At 47.4% G+C, this 20307-nt stretch overlaps 1 protein-coding gene across 1 annotated transcript in view; it reads left to right on the forward strand.

The window, feature by feature from the left end:
- LOC147102876 (dynein axonemal heavy chain 17-like) overlaps nucleotides 1-20307 on the forward strand; it is a 908504-nt gene that overhangs the window by 172176 nt on the left and 716021 nt on the right. The window contains exons 17-18 of the mRNA XM_085963770.1: nucleotides 10990-11136; nucleotides 13482-13590. Coding sequence (XP_085819896.1) covers nucleotides 10990-11136; nucleotides 13482-13590 — 256 coding nt within the window. The remainder of the gene's footprint in view (nucleotides 1-10989; nucleotides 11137-13481; nucleotides 13591-20307) is intronic.

A 20307-nucleotide genomic window follows, 5' to 3' on the forward strand; every position in this document is an offset into this window, starting at 1 on the left:
GGGAGTGAATGTTGAAGGTGGTGGATGGAGTGCCAATTAAGCGGGCTGCTTTATCCTGAATGGTGTCGAGCTTCTTGAGTGTTGTTAGAGCTGCACTGATCCAGGCAAGTGGAGAGTATTCCATCACACCAGAAAATGCTGGAAAAACTCAGCAGGTCAGGCAACATCCGTGGAGAGAAATTTGAGTTGATGTTTCGGGTCGAACCCTTCTTCAAAAGTATTTTGCTATCGTATTCCATCACACTCCTGACTTGTGCCTTGTAGATGGTGGAAAGGCTTTGGGGAGTCAGGAGGTGAGACACTCGCCGCAGAATTCCCAGCCTCTGGCCTGCTCTTGTAGCCACAGTATTTATATGGCTGGTCCAGTTCAGTTTCTGATCAATGGTAACCCCCAGGATGTTGATAGTGGGGGATTCAGTGATGGTAATGCCATTGAATGTCAAGGGGAGATGGTTAGAGTCTCGCTTGTTGGAGATGGTCATTGCCTGGCACTTGTATGGTGCGAATGTTACTTACCAGTTGTCAGCCCAAGGAGGTGGTCACAGAACTCTGCCACCTCCTGCACCGAGACCTGCAGCCTTGGAGCAGGGCGACCATGGCTCTCCCAGTAGCCCTCAAGATCACCATGACCCTCAATTTCTTCACCAGCGGTTCCTTCCAATCTGCAGCAAGAGACATAGCTAACATCTCCCAGTTCGCCGTCCATCACTGCATCCAGGAGGTCACAGAGGCTCTCTACACCAGGAGAAGGGACTACATTGTCTTCTCTCTGGATAGAGAGAAGCAGGAGGAGTGCACATGTGATTTTGCCAGGATAGCGGGCTTCCCCATGGTGCAGGGCGCCTTCGACTGCACCCATGTGGATTTGCGGGCACCTTATACCAATCCTGAGAGCTACTGAAAAGGCTACCTCACCCTTAACGTGCAGTTGTTGTGCGACCACACCCAGTGCATCCTGATGGTCAATGCCCTCTACCCTGGCAGCAGTCATGATGCCTTCATCCTGCGTCAGTCCAGTGTGCCAGCAATCTTCCAGCCACCACATCAAACCTGAGGGTGGCTGCTTAGAGACAAGGGCTATCCGCTCTGCACCTGGCTGATGACTCCCCTCCACAACTGTTGTGTCGGTACCTTTCTACCGAGACACAATTAGAACTCAGAACTCAGAGATTCAAACATGAAGTGCTTTATTCAGGAAGGAAAGGAAAGTTCTGGAGAGTTCCGAACGAAGAGAGCTAAACTTAACCAAGGGAATACCCAACCATGAATCTGCTGTGACAGCGCCACTGCATGTGGGAGGGGAACACACAATACATAACATATTTCTCCCCTCTTAAATGAAAGGTCCACATTATTCCTCAACAGGTAAGTTACTTTCAATGCACTCAACTAACCAAGGGTAGAGGTAGACTGCCTCAAACCCTGACTTTACCCTGGGGTTTATTCTGCCCCAGTCTTGTGGGTAAGTCACAAAGCCTACAGATCCAAGCGTCTTGGAGGCCGCCGCTCTCTGACAGGATACCGGTGGTCATCCACAGCAGTAGGCATTGACAAAGGCCTGGATGGAGAAGGTGCCTGTGTCAGTCGAAAGTCAGGAGTTTGCACAGGTGGAACAGTCTCTATGACTTCCTGTGTTGGAGAAGAGCACTGTGGCAAAGGATGCTGGTTTGCGGTATCATCCGGAAACAGTTCAGGCCAACCAGCCGTTGGAGCCTCTGTGGCTGTCTCTGCTCCTAGCAACAGTTGATCTGTGTGTCTTCCCCAGACGACGTCCTCGGCAGTCTCAACCGTGTAAGACACAGGGCCCGTCTGCGCGATCACCGTAGCAGGAACCCATTTCGGTCCAGTGTTGTAGTTTCGAGCTAGGACGCGCTCTCCAGGGTGAAACCGTCTCTCCTTGGCTCTTTTCTCTCTCTTTTCAACTTGAGCTTGTTGTTGACAATGGACAACCTGTTCTGCCCTTGGAGGTTTGAGTAAGTCAAAACTTGTCTGCAACTGCCTCTTCATCATGAGCGAAGCAGGGGAAGTTTTGGTTGTGGCATGCGGCTCGTTTCTGTAGGACAACAGGAAGCTGTTCAGACGTTGGTGGATTGAGCCCTGACCTTGCGATGCCTTCAAGGCGTGCTTCAAAGTTTGCACGAACCTTTCTGCCAGGATGTTAGTAGAGGGATGATAGGGCGCAGACCTGATGTGTTGGACACCATTCACATGCAGGAAGGTTGCAAACTCCTGTGATACAAATTGTGGACCGTTGTCACTTAGGAGTTGTTCTGGTGAGCCATAACGGCTGAACATCTCACCAAGTTTCTCAATTCTTTTCTCTGCCGTGGTAGACCTCATCACAGCGACCTCCGGCCACTTGCTACGAGCGTCCACAACCACCATAAACATCTTCTCTTCGAAAGGACCAGCGAAGTCCACATGTACTCGCTGCCACACTTCTGCAGGCCAATCCCAGGGGTGTAGGGTTGCCAGCTGTGGAACATTCCGGACCCTTTGACATGGGGAACATGTTTTGGCTTTCTCCTCAATATTCCCATCGAGACCTGGCCACCAGAAGTAGCTTCTTGCCATTTCCTTCATCCGAACCATCCCACTGTGGCCTGTATGAAGTTGTTGCAGTATAGGTTCCCTCAGAGGTGGCAGAATGATGACACGGCGTCCCCAAAGAAGACAACCTGCCTGGACGGAGAGCTCATTTCTTTTTGAAACGTAAGGTTTCAAACTAGGAGAATCTCCTATTGCTCTCCCTCGAATGACATCGTCCATTACCTCAGACAGGACTGGATCGTTGCAGGTGTACCTTCGCACCTGAACTGCCATGACAGGTGCTCCCTCCACTTGTCTAAAGTAGAAGATGTCTATCTGACAAGGCTCTGGGGGAGTAACAGGCAAGGGTAGCCTCGAGAGACTGTCTGCGTTGCCGTGCAAGTCTGATTTGCGATATTTGATGTCGTATGTGTGTCCTGACAACAGTAAAGCCCACCTTTGCATCCTGCTTGCAGCAAGAGACGGAATTCCGGTGTGGGGCCCGAAGATTGACGTCAATGGACGATGGTCCGTCAGGAGTGTGAACCTTCTCCCAAACAGGTACTGATGAAATTTTCGAATTCCAAAAACGATTCCCAAGGCCTTGCGCTCAATCTGTGCATAGTTACTCTCGGCCTTGTTCAAGGTGCGTGATGCGAAGGCGATAGGTTTCTCTTCACCAGAAGGCATGATGTGGGATATGACTGCTCCCACACCATATGGTGATGCATCACATGCTAGCTGCACGGGTAGCTTTGGGTCGAAGTGTGTCAGGACCTCCGATTTCAGCAATGCTTTCTTTGCTTGGGCGAAAGCTTCGTTGCACAGTTCAGTCCATTTCCATGTTTTGCCTTGACATAACAACTGATGTAACGGCTTCAGCAATGTTGCCAAGTCTGGAATAAACTTCCCATAGTAGTTAAGTAGCCCCAGAAATGAACGTAACTGGCTCACATTCTGGGGTGCTGGGGCCTCCACGATCGCCTTGACCTTTGACAGCGCCTTATGCAGGCCAGTCACGTCAATCACATGCCCTAGGTACTCAACTGAAGACTGAAAGAATTCACATTTGTCTTTACGAACTCTGAGTCGGTACTCTTTCAGTCGTTGTAGTGTCGCATCCAAGTTCAGAAGATGATCCTCCTCATTTGTCCCAGTGACAAGGATGTCGTCCAGGTAGCACTGGACTCCTGGCAGTCCACTCAAAATCTGATCCATTGCCCTTTGGAATAGAGCAGGGGCCGACGTAATTCCAAACGGAAGGCGGCAGTACCTGTATAGCCCCTTGTGTGTCACAATTGTCAGCAGCTCCTTTGATTTGTCATCGACATGCATTTGTAGATAAGCCTGGCATAAGTCTATTTTGCTGAACTTTTGCCCTCCGGCCAGGCCCGTAAAAAGATCATCAATGAGGGGAAGAGGGTACTGTTCCGCAGACAGCACCGGGTTAATAGTCACTTTAAAATCCCCGCAGATTCGAACAGATCCATCCTTTTTCAGGACAGGAACAATGGGTGTGGCCCATTTGCTCACGCTCACAGGCTCCAGGACTCCATTCTCGACTAAGGCCTCCAAGTTAGCCTCAACTTTTGGCCTAATTGCATAGGGTACAGGTCAGGCTTTGTGAAACTTCGGCTTGCTGTCAGGTTTAATGTCCAGTCTCACGCTGATCTTTTTCATGCTCCCAAGTTCCCCATTGAAGAGTTCTGCATGTTTGTTTAACACTGCAGTCAGATCTGACTCCCCTTTTGACATCATGTGGACTGTAGGCCAGTCCAGCGTGATTTTCTCTAGCCACGCACGTCGCAGTAGCGATGGGTAATTTCCCTTTACCACATATAGTGGCAGTTTCGCAGTCTGTCCGTTCAATTTAACTGTCACCTCAATGGCGCCTCTCATGGCCACAGGTTCGCCGGTATACGTCTTTAGCACAATGTTTGTTGGCTGAAGGGTAAGATGCTTTTGCATTTTGTTGTACACAGTGTCTGAAACAAGGGACACAGCCGCGCCTGTGTCCACCTCCATCCGCACTGATTGTCCCTCCACCAGTGGTGACACCCAGTAGCCATTTGAACCACCTGCAACCGTCAGTATGTGCACCTCTTTCTCCTCAGAGGTGTCGCTCCTCTCTGTTTTGCTTGTTCCATCATACTGCACTGAATGAACACTCTTTTTCCTCTCTTGTCCAAATAGAGACATTTTGCTTTCATGCTTCCCAGCTCTCTCTGTTCTTTTTTTACCTCTACAGGCGCGTTCAATGTGACCCTTTTTACCACAATTTCAGCATTCCAGCTCCGTACACCAGCAGTCATTAGCGTGATGGCCCGTTTTCCCACAACGGTAACATGTGCCGTTCGGCGCACCTTTAGGCTCAGACGACACCTTGTGAACTCTCCCTGTTGAACTCAACTGGTGAGCCTCCTTTTCTGCCATCTCCATGGAGACACTAACTTCAATGGCCTTTTCAAGAGTAAGGTTGTCCTCAGTAAGAAGGCGCTTCTGTGTGGCTGCACTTTGCAGACCACACACAAGTCTGTCTCTAATGGTGTCATTCAGCACCTCCTTGAACTGGCAGTGTTCTGACAACCTTTTTAAAGCAGCAATAAACATTGTCACTGATTCCCCCTCCTTGATTCCGTTTGTGAAATCTAAATCTCTCAGCAATAACCAGAGGTTTTGGTGAAAAATGTGCTCCAAGAATTTCCACTAGTTGCTTATATGTTTTAGTTCCTGGCTTATCTGGCTGCACAAGGCTGCGAAGTAAATTGAATGTCTTCGGCCCCATTACACTCACAGGTAGGCACGACCTTTTTGTTTGCCACCGCATTCGCCAATACAAAATAGTCAAAACGTTCCGTGTAAGCGCTCCATTGCTCCACATTTTCATCAAAATCACCAATGTTTCCTAATATAGTAGCCATCTCACGTTTCAAATTAAAATTTCTGTTTACTCACTGCACCCGTAACGTTAATGTGATGCTGCAATCTCTGTTCCGAGTGTTTTGTAGTCGAAAACAAGAAAGTTCCCACAACGCAGATTCATCCGATCCTCGTCGCCACTTTTGTTATGTCGGTACCTTTCTACCTAGACACAATTAGAACTCAGAACTCAGAGATTCAAACATGAAGTGCTTTATTCAGGAAGGAAAGGAAAGTTCTGGAGAGTTCCGAACAAAGAGAGCTAAACTTAACCAAGAGAACACCCAACCATGTATCTGCTGTGACAGCGCCACCGCAGGTGGGAGGGGAACACACAATACATAACAACAACCACACAACTCCTGCCCAGCACTCATATAATGAGAGCCATGCTGCCACCAGGAACATCATCGAGCAGTCCATCAGGCTGCTGAAGCAACGGTTCAGCTACCTTCACCGCTTGGGAGGTGCCCTCCAGTACTGGCCGGAGTGGGTGTCCCATTTCGTGGTGGCATGCTGCATGCTTCAAAACTTGGCCATCATGAGGGCGCAGTCCTCGCCAGCAGTGATTGAAGGACCACCTCAGCGGGAGGAGAAGGACTAGGAGGATGGGAGGAGGCAGGCAGCAAATCCCCGTTCCAGACTGGGCTGTCCGTGAACGCCTCATCAGAGTCCGGTTCCAGTGAATGAAATCCCAGATCCCCGTTGTTCACCACATCCCCATCATACCATGAAACATCACAGCGTCCTCCTGGGCACAAAGCTGAAATGAGAGCCACCACAAAACAAACATTCCAAACAAAATGAATAAATTCATAAGTATTCAATTAACATAATATGAACTATCATGCTTGTGCAATCCCTTAGTGCCTGTCGTTCGTGTGCCTTTTTCTAGCCTGGTGCTTCTACGCAATGCTTCCCCAGTGACTGCAGCATGGCTGGTGGAAGGATGCTGAGTTTCCATAGTGGAGACTACAGATGGCCTTGCAGGACGACCTTGACCAGCTGTGGACCTAGAAGGCCCAGCTGTAGACTGCACCACCTCGGCATGGGCGGCAGCGGTCTGGGCTGGCTGGCTGATAGGCAGCAGAAAGGGCAATGGTGGAGTGGCAGTGATAGGAATAGGAAAGCTGTCATCCTGAAAGACAACAGCAGGTTTCTGCTCCACAGACCCACTGCCACTCCCCCGGGTCAGCACCTCAGCATTCCTAGCAATTTGTTGGAGGACAGATTGCTGGTGTGCTGCGACATCCAGCAAGCCCCTTTCGACACTGGTAGACCCAGCCACGATGGCAGCAGCCTGAGCTTGGGTCACAGCAAGCTGAGGCTGCAGGAGAGCAGTCTGTGCTTCCACTGCAGTACTAAGACATTGGGTTGCTTCCGCCTATGCTGCAATGGAAGCTGCAACATCGCCCATCACATGCAGCATCATGGCAGGGTCCACAAGGTCTCTCCTGGAGTTGTCCATCATTTCCAGCCTGGAAACCATGGGCTTCAAGCTTCGTCCAATGTTGAAGCCTGACTCCTCCATGCTCCGTGACATTGCCAAGAGGCTCTCTGGCAGGCTTGCCATTGCACCTGTATAGCCATCACCCTTCCTCTGAAGGCCACCCCATCAAAGTCATCATCTGAGTCGTGTGCAGCAGAACTCGTGCGCGAACTCACCCTCTGGGGAGCTGGCCCCCGAGCTACACTTTCCCCCTGGCCTTGCTGCAGCCCACTCGTACCCAGTGCCTTACCATGTGCAGATCCCGCATCTATGTTGCCCTCTACACTCCACGCAGTGTCAGTTTCTGAGCTGGTGTCTGCAAGTGTCAGATGCAGTGACTGTGTGTCTTCTTCTTCTCCACTCTCCCCTATGACTTCGGGCACAGGCTGGCCTGCTGGTAGTTCTTGGATATCTGAAAGCAGAAAGGCACAAGAGTCGGGTTGTGGTGAGGTGGGGTGGGGGGTGGGGCGGCGGGAAAGCAAGATATCCATGCATACACCATTAGCAGCTTGTAAATGAGAAGACATTGTGGGATGAGGGGGAACTGAGATGTGAGAAGAAGAAATACGAATGCCCATGTCGTTATTGTCCCCAAGGGCTTCAATTTCGCCCATTGCCATGGCCTTGGTGACTTCCCCTCCAATGATGTCGAGCACGGACTCCTCCAGTTGGCTCAAGGTCTGTAAGGTGGCTTGGCCGCCTCCCGTCTATCGCTGCTCCCGGCGGTTGTGAGCCACTTTGGCCTGCAAGAGAAAGGGAAGCCTGTCGTGAGTGTGGGGCAATGTACTTGGTTGATGTGCCTGCCATAGTTGAATAGCTGTCAGTGTGTTCAAGGTGTGAGATGTGGGTGTGAGTGTTGCAGCAGTGGTAAGGTTATGAGAGTGAAATGAAGCTATGATTGTGAGGTATGAGTGGTGAAAGGTAGAAATTGTTGGTGGGTTTGGTGCTTTGAGCAGTGTGTGAGGCTTGTGGTACATGAAGCCTTCACTCACCTTGACCTGCCATATGAGGTCATTAAGCTTCTTTTGGCACTGTATCAAGGTCCTTGGCATGACACTGTTCGCCGTGCCAAAGCATTCTGTAAGTGGGCTTTGATGGCTTTCTGCCACCCTTCTCTCCACTGCCATGACCAAGGCCTCAACAGCAACATCGGAGAACCTTCTGGCTCTTCCTCTGTTGTTGTTGTTATGCCATGGCTTCAGACTGCAATGACAATGAGGTGCTGCTGCATCAACGCACCTCCCCTTTAAGTAATGGAGAGAGACTAGGCCAAACTTTACTGGCCATTAGACTGCACCCGATAGTGGCCCACCTGTTGAGTGTTAAGCCAATCAGCAGCGCGTCTAGTGCTGGGATCAGTGCTGCAATCAATATAATAAGCAGGCAGCACGAATTTTGCGTGCTGCCTGGACCACTTTCAACGGGCGCAGACAAATACTGCTGGCCCTTGACACTGCCACGTTTTTGGGCCTAGTCCAATTTCTAGGCCATACTTTCCAGCCTTGATCCCTAAAACCTACTCCTGGTTTATAGGGCTAAAAATTCCGTGGCTTAATGCCACCTGTTACCAGCAAAAAATGGTGAAAGAGTCCTGTGGCAGGTCCTGTGGCGTCCTTCATTTTGGTCCTCTCCGTCGTGCTGCTGGTCAGTATTAGAGCCCTGCCAAAATAAATAGCAGATTGGTGACGTTGTCACCACGGCCAACTTCGACCCTAGTGCTGAGTTCAGCGCTGGGTCATAACCACACCAAGGAAACCCAGCGTGTAAAGAGCCCCTCTTAAAGGGACACACATTTTTCAGTTAAGTTTGCATTTAAGCTTTTGGACTGGGTTGTTTGATTTTATTGAAGTAGTGGCTTGCTGCAATATATGTTAAACATTTTTTAAGTGTGTAGGGAGTGCTGCTGGACACTTTCAAGGCTTTGGATGGTAAAGGAAGGCCTCTGAGAAAACAGGAAATGCTGCAAATACTCAACAGGTCAGGCATCATTCGTGGAGTGAGAAACAGAATTCAGATGCTGGCTGAGCATTTTATGCTGTCATTTCAGATTTACAGCATCCGCTCGCAGAGGGAAGAGGAAGAAGCAGAAGAGGAGGAAGCCGAAGCGGAGGAAGCAGAAGAGGAGGAAGCTGACGGAAGGATGCATCCCAGACAGCCCCTTTGTGGCTGGGATATCCGGGATGGAATCATCCGCCTGCGGTCCCAGTGACCACAACCCCAATTTCCCTTTCAACATGCGTCCCACACCTTACCTTCCCTCTGTTACTGACCATCACTGCGTCCACTTGGCCATGATGCTGAAGTAAAAGCCACCACAAAACAAACTTTCCAATCCAACATTATACATCTACCCATCCAGTATGACACTGTGAAATCAACTCACCACCCTTATGCATTCTCTTAGTGACTGTCTTGTGTGTGCCTTTGCCTATCCTGCTGATGTCACACAGTGCTACCCCAATGGCTGCAGCATGGCTGGTGGAAGGCTGCTGACTTTCAGTGGGGGACACTTCAAATGGCCTTGCTGGTTGACCTTGAGGAGCTGGTGGCTGGGTGTGTCAAATCAATCTTCTTTTTCTGCTTGTTATTTTTCACTCTCCTCTCTCTCTTCTTGGTCACCCAGTGGCTAGGCAGGCTGCATTCCTTGGGTGTGTGAAATGAGGAAGGCACAAGTGTGCAGTTGTGTTGAGGGGAGGATGGGAAAACAAGAGGTGCATGCGAGAAGGAGGATAACATATGAAGATACCAGCAGCCCCACAACTAGCCAAGGGCTCAACCATGCCCCTGCCAAGAATAACATGCATGGTCTCCTCCAAGGGAGTGAGGTAAAGCTAGGAATGGGAGATGTGTCTTGTGATTGATAAAGAATGTTGGTAGGTGAATGATGGGTGGGTGGGGGGGGGGGGTGGGGGGGAGTGGAGTCGTGCATTGAGCAGTGTGTGAGGCTAGTGCTGCAGTTGGTAGGAGATGGCTTTTGAAGATGCATTCACTGACCTTGACCAGTGGTCTGAGGTCAACAAATTTCTTTGGGCACTGGAGCCAGGTGATGGGGGCAACACTGCTGGCAGTGATGGCCTCGGTGATGTGGTCCCACATCGTTCTTCCAGGAGGGCCTCTTGCCCCTGTGGGTTGAGGACCTCTCTTGCAGTGTTGACCCCTTGCACAAAGCTGGAGTGCTGCGTGCGAGACCCTGGGTGCCCTTTCCCTGGCTTGCTGAGCCATTTGTGTTAGTGCTGAAGCACGTTTACCATTTTTTTAGGTGTGGAAGACAATTCAGCTTTAAGAGCTGAAGACTGCCATTTGGGAATTACTTATAATGTATTTTTTTTTTGAAAGGCAGTAAGGGCTGAAAAATGCATTTTTTCAGTTGATTTAAATTTTTATTCGTTTTGAATACATTGACTCTTTAATTCATATCCCCTTTAATTGCCCACAATGCCTTGCGAACTGCACAGCCTCGTTCCCAGAGGCTGTAAGAAGCAGCAACGCTGACTGTGGATGGGAACTTCGGGTCGGAGGCCTACATTAGTGCCACCAGGAGGGCGTTGCACAGTAAGTTAGCGCTGTGCTCCACATCGCCAACCCCCAGAGCCAATTTTTCTACGGTAGCATTGCGCCTATTTTTGGCGGCCGTTAACTCGAGTTGCCGATGACACCGGCAATTTTGTTGGCATGTACAAATTTTTCCCTCATAATGTATTCATATCTTTGTAACAAGATATAACTGTGTAAGGACACTGGCAAGATAACTTGGCATATTTTTTTTAAGGTATCCTATTACTTTTTTATGCAGTGATAGAGTGTGTTATGCCACAGTTAAGTGGAATGTGCGTTTACATTTGTAATTTTTACATTGCAATATTGGGCATTTTGTTGTGGAGTCTCTCCAGGCCCTCTTGGGCTTGTATTGTAAATAATCTGATTAGAAAGGAAAGCGTAAAAAGAAAAATAATTGATTATTCTCTAGCCTTCCAGATTTTCATCTATATCTTTTTTATTCAAAAAATGCTACTGTTTGTTTATGATGGTTTCATATATTTTGTCTTATTTAGTTGGCTGCAGTTCTTCGAGAAGTTCATTATATGAACATTCAGGAAAGGAAAGATATCCCAAAGAGTGGAACTGATGTCTTTTCAATGAACAAAACTTTCAGAAATTATGTTGACAATTTAGATCTTATTGTTGGATGGTATAACAAGGTGTGTTTCAGACATTACACAACATTTTTGTGAACGTTGTGAGAGAAATTTAAAAAATTATAATTTTGATCATAGCATAATAAGATTTCTTGCGTTAATAATGGCCCGGACTTTACATTAAGAATAACGATGAGGCTAACGGTGCTCACCTTTATTATGGAGTCAATCGGACAGCAACTTCTGGAGTCCGCACATGCACAGTTAAATGTCAAAATCCGGAAGTTGCTGTTCAAGTTGCCTCTCTGCTGCACAAACTTAATTCCACCGGTACCTCGTCGATAGACTCAGCATTGAAATCCATGTAAGGGCATGAAGTTGCTGTATTTACCCACTACAGGAAACTTTGTGCTATCCGGAAGTTGAATGTCCGGCAACTTTGATCTAACGGCAGAAATCAGCAGCCGTTTTGGTTAGGTTTTTTTTCTCCTAGCATTCTTTTCACAGGCAGGCTCTGGAAAGCATCTTTGTCGCTTAGCAACAGCTTCAGAGACGCTTCCAAGCTACTGGGCCGAGTGTTTACAAGCTGTTGCTGACCAACAGTGTTTGTGGTCAGACACGGCAGGCTCTAGAAAGCGTCTCTGTATCTTAGCAACAGCTTCAGAGACGCTTCCAAGCCACGGGCCGAGTGTTTACAAGCTGTTGCTGAGCAACAGTGTTTGTGGTCAGATACTGCGATGAAAAGCTCCTATCTGATAACATTGACGCTGGCCTATCCGGAGCTTTTAAAAAAACGGCAGTAGCTTGGTCCCATGGGTGCCGGATAGCACAAAGTTTCCTGTAGTTACCCACTAAAGACGCCAGAAAAAATTAGGGCTGGTGCATTCAGGTTTAAGGGAATTTTTAATGGCGTGATAAGTCTTAATTGCTGCCAAACGACCTCTCTGGCCCTGAAATTTAATTTTACAACTGTGGCATCTCATTCATTCAGAATTTAATTATTTTTGGAGACTTAAAAAAAATTAGCAATTAGAATATTTGTTTTACTTTCTCTTTCTGTCTCTTTTATCTATCTCTCTTAATTGCTTCTTTCTTTCTCACTTTATTTTGCTTTCTGTACATAATTTTATAATTAAATAAATATTCTAATTGATACTTCCTGGTTTAGACTCGGGGGTGGGGGGGTGGGTGGTGGGTGGAGTGGTGGCGGGGTGCTAGGTGGGGTTGGGATTTTTAACCCCAATAAACAGGTTAGGTGGGATGTTAAAATGTTAAAAATGTGAATCCCGATGCCAACCCGCCTCCAACCCACCCACTTCTGGGTTTAATGGGGGTGGGAGGTGGTGGGGGAGGGTGGCAGGGCAAGAGGTAGGTTAGCACTTTAAATATTACAGTGAGGCTGGAAGCTGCTGTGCAGGTATAACTGTGGCCGGCCGGCGTTCCCGGGCCTCGGGATTCCCAGCAGCTACAGTGAGGCGAGGACATCCTTGGGAAGCTATCCTTGTGGGCCGGGAGGAGCAGGAGTGCTTCCTCCCAGCCCGCCAATCTCCCCCACCATCAGCCCCCCCTCCATACAAACGCCCCACACCCCCGGGGTTGGGGATCAGACCCCCCCCCCCCCCCCGTGATCGGGACACCTCTGGGGTCAGGGATCGCACCTACCTGGGGCTGCGGCCTCTTCTGCAACATTCCACGCCTGATGAATGAATTCCAATCAGGCTGACTTCTGGGTTTCCTGCACGCTACCATCTCCCACCACCCCCCCCCCCCCGCCGCCCCCAGGTTCCGGTCGGGCCAAAAACTTAAAATTCCGCTTGCGTGTCTCAGTGAGGATTCTTCAATCTGATTGGTTGTAGAGCCACGCTGTTGCTTGTCCTGCTCACACATACCACAGAGTCTCTGTTGAGGGCGCAACGCTGGTTCAGACGCCCGATGACAGGAACTTGTCGCTCAAAAGCCCGCGAAAATCTGTGGGCATATGTAAGCGTAATGAACGGCGAGCACTGTTCCTTTCCCACTGACTGCGACATCTGGGTCAATGTAATTTTAACTTTTATCCAGCCAGTAATCTATTATATTTTATAGAATAATTTTAAGTGTCATTTTGGGCATCCACAATGAAATATTAATGTTTAGTTACTGTAAATGAGGTATTCTTGGAATCTTCAAATGTATTGACAATCACTTTATAGTTCTATACTAAGGACTTTTTTTTCAAAGTCAGTGATATGCATTAAATGTGTAAGTTGTCAAAAAGTCAAGTGGGTGCTGTCTAAATGCTTCGTTATCCATTTTGTATTCAGTGTAATTTGCAAAAAAATCAAAGTGGGATGGTATTTCCACTTTAGGTAACTTAAAAACCCTTGCAGTAACAATTCTGCATTTATAATATCATTTAATTCTTTCAGATAAGACTTACAGTTCTTGATGTTGAATATCCTCTGATAATAGACCAGCTGGGTAATATAGATTTTAAGTTGATTAAAGCTGAACACCAATTGCACTGGAACAACAAGGGTAAGTTTCATGTTGACTCTTTGTTGAATAATTTGAAATTAATGTGTTTATATTACAATATTATTGCAGCCAGAAGCAAAACTAAATAATGTTGTGTAGAACCTTTTGTTAGCATTTTACTCAAATGGTATTTTTTGTTCAGTCTACTTCTAAAAGTAAAATAATTAAATTTAACATTAATGTTAATGATAAATTCAATCACAGAATCCTTGTGTTTTGAATTTCATTTGACTTTATTGTTATTTGGATTTCATATATGCATATTGTTTAAAATACATTAGATGGCATAACAGCAATGTGCAATTAGAGAGTATTTCAGCAAGGAAAGATGCCGTATAAATTTAATGTTGGGAATGTAGAAAGACTTGGAAAAATTGTCCTGCGGTACCAACAGCATTTTTACAAAGTTCCTCATTGTCTGATGTATGCTCGAGGAACCCTGAGGCAACAATTAATTGTTAACTTTGCAATTGAACTTCTGTATAAAAGGTACAGAATTCCAGGCCATAACACTCTATGACAAACTGGACCACAGGCGGCAGTGTGTGTATCATTCTGTTCCGAAGGGACGGGCGATGGCCTCCGTTGCCCCCAGCCGGGATGCTGTAACCTGCAGGGCTACGGACCAAGAGCTGGGAAGTGGGATTAGGCTGGATAGCTCTTTGTTGGCTGGCGCGGACATGATGGGCCGAAATGGCCTCCTTCCGTGCTATAACTTTCTATGATTCTATGATTCTATCTTTGCTGCTGGTGCTCTTTGCAGACTCCTTGGATAGATAGAGAACACTGAGAGGTAGCCACAGAGACACTTGTGTTTTTGCATAAAAATTGAGGTTTTACTTAATGTAGCAGCTCTTGTGGTGCTGCATTGGTTGTGATCAAATAGAAAATTGACAATTTGGTTATCAGTTTCTAATGCTATAGTGTATGGAATGTTATAAAGTAATGAGTACTCTGGTATAGAGTACACCATCTACCAAGTTCATTAGCCGACATGTATTTACACTAAATACATGTGTAATACATGTATTACACAAATTCCGTGGTGCCATTGCACAACCAGAAGTTCTTCCATGGTAATTCTCAAACTAATCCTTGGGTTGAGGTAATTTAAGCATTAGAGGTGGGCATCTAAGAGATGCTTGGCCCATGAAGGCAGTGGATTTTGAGAGCGGCACATTGCCACTCTGCGAGGAAGCCAGAAGTCCAAGTTGACAAAGAAAATTATAGGAATTATTTTTGTATCCCGAGGGAACAGAACAGCCATTGAGAAACAGTAATCAATTCCGCCAGGATTGATTACCATTGAATTGTGCACTATTGGGGCCTTCACTAGGCCCAGACCAGGATCTTAGTTTGCTATCATCAGATGTAGGTCCTGCTGTGCCTACCAAGCATACAAACATATGAAAAAGGATAGGAAAGGACCAGTTGGTCTTATCAGGTGTGTGCTGTCCCATCACGGTGTAAATTACACACAGCATCTCCCTTGCTCACTCCACGCTGTCATATAACCAACCTCCTGGAAGAGGCAAATAAACAGGGAAACCAGGGGAAAAAATCTGGGAAATTCCTCTCGGAAAGCAATCAAGTAAACTCCCAGACACTGACCCCAATTACTCACTTGTCTTTTATATGTAGAGATTTTGCCACTCACAGAAACTCTCCCAGATCTTTTGAATGCTTGCAGTGAATCTGTGCTTGTGGAAACTTATTTCAGAGATCAAAGACTTTCTGTGGAAAGAAGTACCTCCTAGCATCTAACCTAGTTGTATTTGTAACTTATACTTACGTCCTCTAGTCCTCCATAACCTACCTAGCTCAAATAATCGAATCCTTTCATTATTTTAAAGAGTTCAATCATATCTCTGTAGTGCAGTGGGAGATTTTAACTGGGAGTGGGTTTCAAGCGGGCGGGGGTTGGGACGAATGTTAAACCCCTCTGATGCCATCAATTTGAGGCCTGGGATATTTTAACTCCTAGGCCTCATTTATAACAAGATCCCTGCCCAAAATGTGCATAAAGAGGCTAATGGCGAGCTCCTGGCAGGCGAGGGCCATTCTTTGGCACTCAGGTAAGGTATTCCTGCTCCTCCTGGCCCCACTAAGGGAAGGTTAACATTTACCTTATGAGGATTATTTTTCCTGTAGACCAGGTTTCACCGAGTGAGGCGGCTGTGACAGGCATCCCGCTCAGTTGGCGGTTAAAATGTTTCGACTCCAATTTGCATGTATCAATAAGTCTCGCGTCTGAGTGAGGGGGGCACCTCAGCCACTCAAAAATAGGGCCAAGTTATGTTGACGGCGGGCAGGAATGGAGCAGAAACAGGTAATGTTTTCAGAGTTGATTTTATTTGCGCGACCGTCCCGTTCTCGCTGGTCATTATGGGTTAAAAACAGCTCCTATGTCTTTCCAAAGTATAAAGTCCTAGCTCTCTAAACTTGTCATAATGACTATGGGCCCTTAAAGTATCAATTTAGTCACGCTACGCTCAACCTTCTCCAGGGCTTCGCTGTCCATGACCAAAATTACAATTCCCCCCGCTATAATTCTGCACCCCAGGATTTCTTTGTAGTTCACGGACTAAGGTGAAACTCTTCTCGTGCAGCTTATTCTTGAAATTGAACCACTGCTGGCCGAATCTTTGGACCTTCCGCCTGGGCAGCCTGGTGTCAACTCTTCCCTGCCACTGTCATGGTGCTCTGAGGGTGAAGGCCAGTTGCCTGAGAAACAGCAGCTACAAGCAGGTCTATTCCAGTCATCACCATTGCACTGGGCCCTGGATGTGTGTCTCCTCTAATCAGTGGGTTTTCTGGTCTAATGGCAGTTAGCTGGTCCTGAAATCTCTGAGAGATAGTGACATGCTTTCAGTCTCCAGCGCCTGAAAACTGGAATTTAATCTGTCCTCTATTGCCACGAGAGCTGCAATTTGGGCTTCCATGGATTTCAACTTTAGCTGCTTCTTAAGTGGGAACCTGCTGCAGATTCCAATGAAGCTCTCACTTTCAGCATTGATGCCTACAATAAAGAAAAAGTTTCCAAATGTTGCCTCACATGAGAGCTGTTACGTCAAGAATCACACTTGTCAGTTGCCACACATCCTCATAGACTGACCTCAGAGCCTGCACATAAGTGTGATGTTCCTTGAACATTCTTCCTTTCAGATGAGTACTTATGAGATCTGGGACAAAACTTTGAAGCCATAGGCCTTCTCCATGTCCTCCGCTGGGAGGTGGTCCACCCACTCCCCACTTCTCATGCTCTGTGAATCTCCTCATTAGGTCTAGCTAATTCACCCAGAAGAAATATCTGAGGTGGTGTCTGGGAGTGAAATAGCGAGTGATGCAGGGGATGAGATGGAAGCCTCTTTGCCAGAGGGACACAGGGCAAAATCTAGGTCTTGGGACTCATGGGTGGGCTTGACCTTCACATTCTGCTCCTTCTCCTCATCATCGTCAACTTCCTCATCATCTGACTGTTCCGTTGCTATGAGGGATCTGCAGAAAGAGAGAGTGAAAGGAAGTAATTGATATTTATATAGTGCATTACATGTCCTCACGACATCCGAATGAAATACTTTTGACGTGTAGTCACTGTTGAAATATAGGCAAATTCAGCAACCAATTTGCACAAAGCAAGGTCTCACAAACAACAATTAATAAGTGACCAGATAATCTGTTTTGTAGTGGTGCTGGTTGATAAATAAATGTTGGCCAGGATACGAAGGGGGTGATGTTCATCCATCCTTAAGGATGAGTGAGCACAACCCCTTTGGATTAAGAAGACAGAGAAGGGTGTGGAAGTTTGTGGCTGTGTGCTGCTTCATAGGGAATTGTGGCAACTATGAAGGTGTGGAGCCAGCATTGTGCCACTGACTTCGCCATCTCTCACAGCAAGAGCAGTATGCCTCTCCAATAGCTCAGTAGCCTACTTCTCATCGGGGTGAGCTCCCTAATGTTCGAACACCCCTGTCTCTCGTTGACATTGTGGTCATGGTTTTAACTCCTCCCACCTGGTAAGGGTACAGTTAAAATGAGGGTAACGACTAGCCCCTCTGATCCTACTGCTTTTCTGCCATGTCTCGATGTTAACCTGCTCTTTTGAGCAGGCAAGCAGGACACCTGAAGGAAGACAGCGGGGTCGTCTTTAAATATGCAGAATGGGTCCCAATGTCATTGGGGCCTGATGTGCAATTTTAGTTGGAGGCCTGAGTGGTGGGGGGATGTGGGGGGAGGCAGTGCGGGAAATCAGTGACGGCTTCCCCATCAGGCTAAACCTGCCAAGAGATGGATTGTGGCCAGAAGAGGCCCAGGCAGGTAAATTAAAAAAATTATTAGCTTACTTCTAGACCAGGAGTAGGTGTCCTTCTTTGGGCGATATAAGGATACCTTGGACTGAGCTCCCCACTCCTCAGACCACCTTCGTCCCCCCTTATCACTTATCTGAATGCCGGGAACCAATCCCGCGGGCCCCAGGCTGCGGCCTCCTGCCATTGATCTTCTGCTCCTGCCCACTGGCCAGATTGTGCACCTGGCCAGGCTCGGGTGGGACTCCGATGAAAGTTATGGCAGTGAGACCCAGCCATTAAGATCGACTGGTCCTCCACATCACCGGAGTCCCCAGGTGCGATGCTCACTGCGGGTCTCGCGTGCACCGTAAAATCGGGACCTGTGTGCAAGATGCTCTGGGAGGTACAATATGAACTACTCTGGGGAGACATTACTAATGCTAAACAGGCCATGCTAGGGGTATGCTAAAGACCACCAGGTCAGCATAAGAAGGAGGACAATTTGCTCTATGAAAAGATAGGAAAGGTATGAGAGAACTGAAAGGTCCAGAAAAAGAGGCCATTGATACAAAATTAAGTATAAGAGATTTAGAAGAGAGGGCAGGAGAAACTTCTTTCACAAAGAGCTGTGAGGCTGTGGAATTTACTTCCTGGTTTAGTGGGTGAGGTTAAATTGTGGGTGAAGGAAATTGTGTTGAAGGGAAATGGGAACAGGGTGGCTAAATGTGATTACAACTGTTTTCTCAAGTGAAGGATTAACGCTGACATGGAAGATGGTTGTGGTGGTTGGAGGTCAATCATCACAGCCCCAGGACATCGCTGCAGGAGTTCCTCAGGGCAGTGTCCTAGGCCCAACCATCTTCAGCTGCTTCATCAATGACCTTCCCTCCATCATAAGGTCAGAAGTGGGGATGTTCCCTGATGACTGAACAGTGTTTGAGTGCCATTCGCAACTCCTCAGATAATGAAGCAGTCCATGCCCACATGCAGCAAGACCTGGACGAAATTCAAGCTTGGGCTGATAAGTGGCAGGTAACATTCACGCCACACAAGTGCCAGGCAATGACCACCGCCTCTCAACGTCATTACCATCTCCGAATCACCCACCATTGATATCCTGAGGGTCACCATTGACCAGAAACTTAACTGGACCAGCCACATTAAATACTGTAGCAACAAGAGCAGGTCAGAGGCTGGGTATTCTACAGTGAGTGTCTCACCTCCTGACTCCCCAAAGCCTTTCCACCATCTACAAGGCACAAGTCAGGAGTGTGATGGAATACTCTCCACTTGCCTGGATGAGTGCAGCTCCAACAACACTCAAGCAGCTTGACACCATCCAAGACAAAGCAGCCCGCTTGATTGGCACCCGATCCACCACCTTAAACATTCACTCCCTCCACCACCAACATGTAGGAATTGATGGGGGTTTGGGGTTACTGCCTCTGGCCAGTCAGAAGTCTCTGAGCTGCTCCAGAGCCCCGTGCGGTTTCGAATCGCTCCCCTTTCCTGGTTCTGACCGCTGGACTTATTCAGCAGCGATGTAGACAGAAACGAGACTCGTGGTTGGGTACAAAACAGACCAGTATTTATTGAAATAAAAAGAAATAAATTGAAAATAATCAATACAACACTCCTATGCTTAATACAGTACACTTATTGTCCACTACAGCACTCTTCTGCTTAGTGCAACACTCTTTTACTTAAATACAGCACTTTACTTCTCACAGTACACTTAGTGTCTACTGTAGCACTCTTCTGCTTAGTACAACACTCTTTAATAGGGGAGGAGAGAACGGACACAATGAGGGAAAATTGACTAAAATCACAATTTAACAATAATTCCCCTTAACTCCCACCCCCTAAATACCTATCTAAGTTGCCTTGTAATGGGTCAGAAAATCTATGCTCACCAGAGAACGCCTGCTCCATGCCCTTGCGGTCTTAGATTCTTCACCACCCTGAAATGGAGATACCCCAGTGTTTAAAAGTAACTGCTGGTATTCCACTCCTTTGGGCGGGCTGTCGAGTTGTTCTTCCTTGCAGGCAGAGCATGGAGACGAGGCGGCAGAGAGAGAGAGTGATGGCTTCCTGAGAAGCTATCTTTATACCCCATTTGGAGCCGAAATCTTCGCGCCCAAATCCGGATGCATCTGGGCTAAGCAAAAGGGATCCAAACTGCCCCCATTGATTGTGATGGGGTTTGGATGAATTACCCATTCATTTAAACTGGGTTGAATAAAGCTGTCTCAGTTTGAAAAAAAAATGTCTGTTTCCTTAATTGCTGGGCAAACAGCCCTTGGATGTTAGTGTAAACAAAGCCATTGTCCTGTGGTCAGTGCAACCGCAATTGATTGACAGCTTTAAGTGGTTAAGCCTTTGTGTCAATATTGTAGACTTCCTGTAAACAAACATCGATTGTCCTGCA

This window comes from Somniosus microcephalus, chromosome 21, assembly GCF_052327205.1.
Source record: "Somniosus microcephalus isolate GS21.2 chromosome 21, FLI_Smic_1.0, whole genome shotgun sequence".
NCBI lineage: Eukaryota > Metazoa > Chordata > Chondrichthyes > Squaliformes > Somniosidae > Somniosus > Somniosus microcephalus.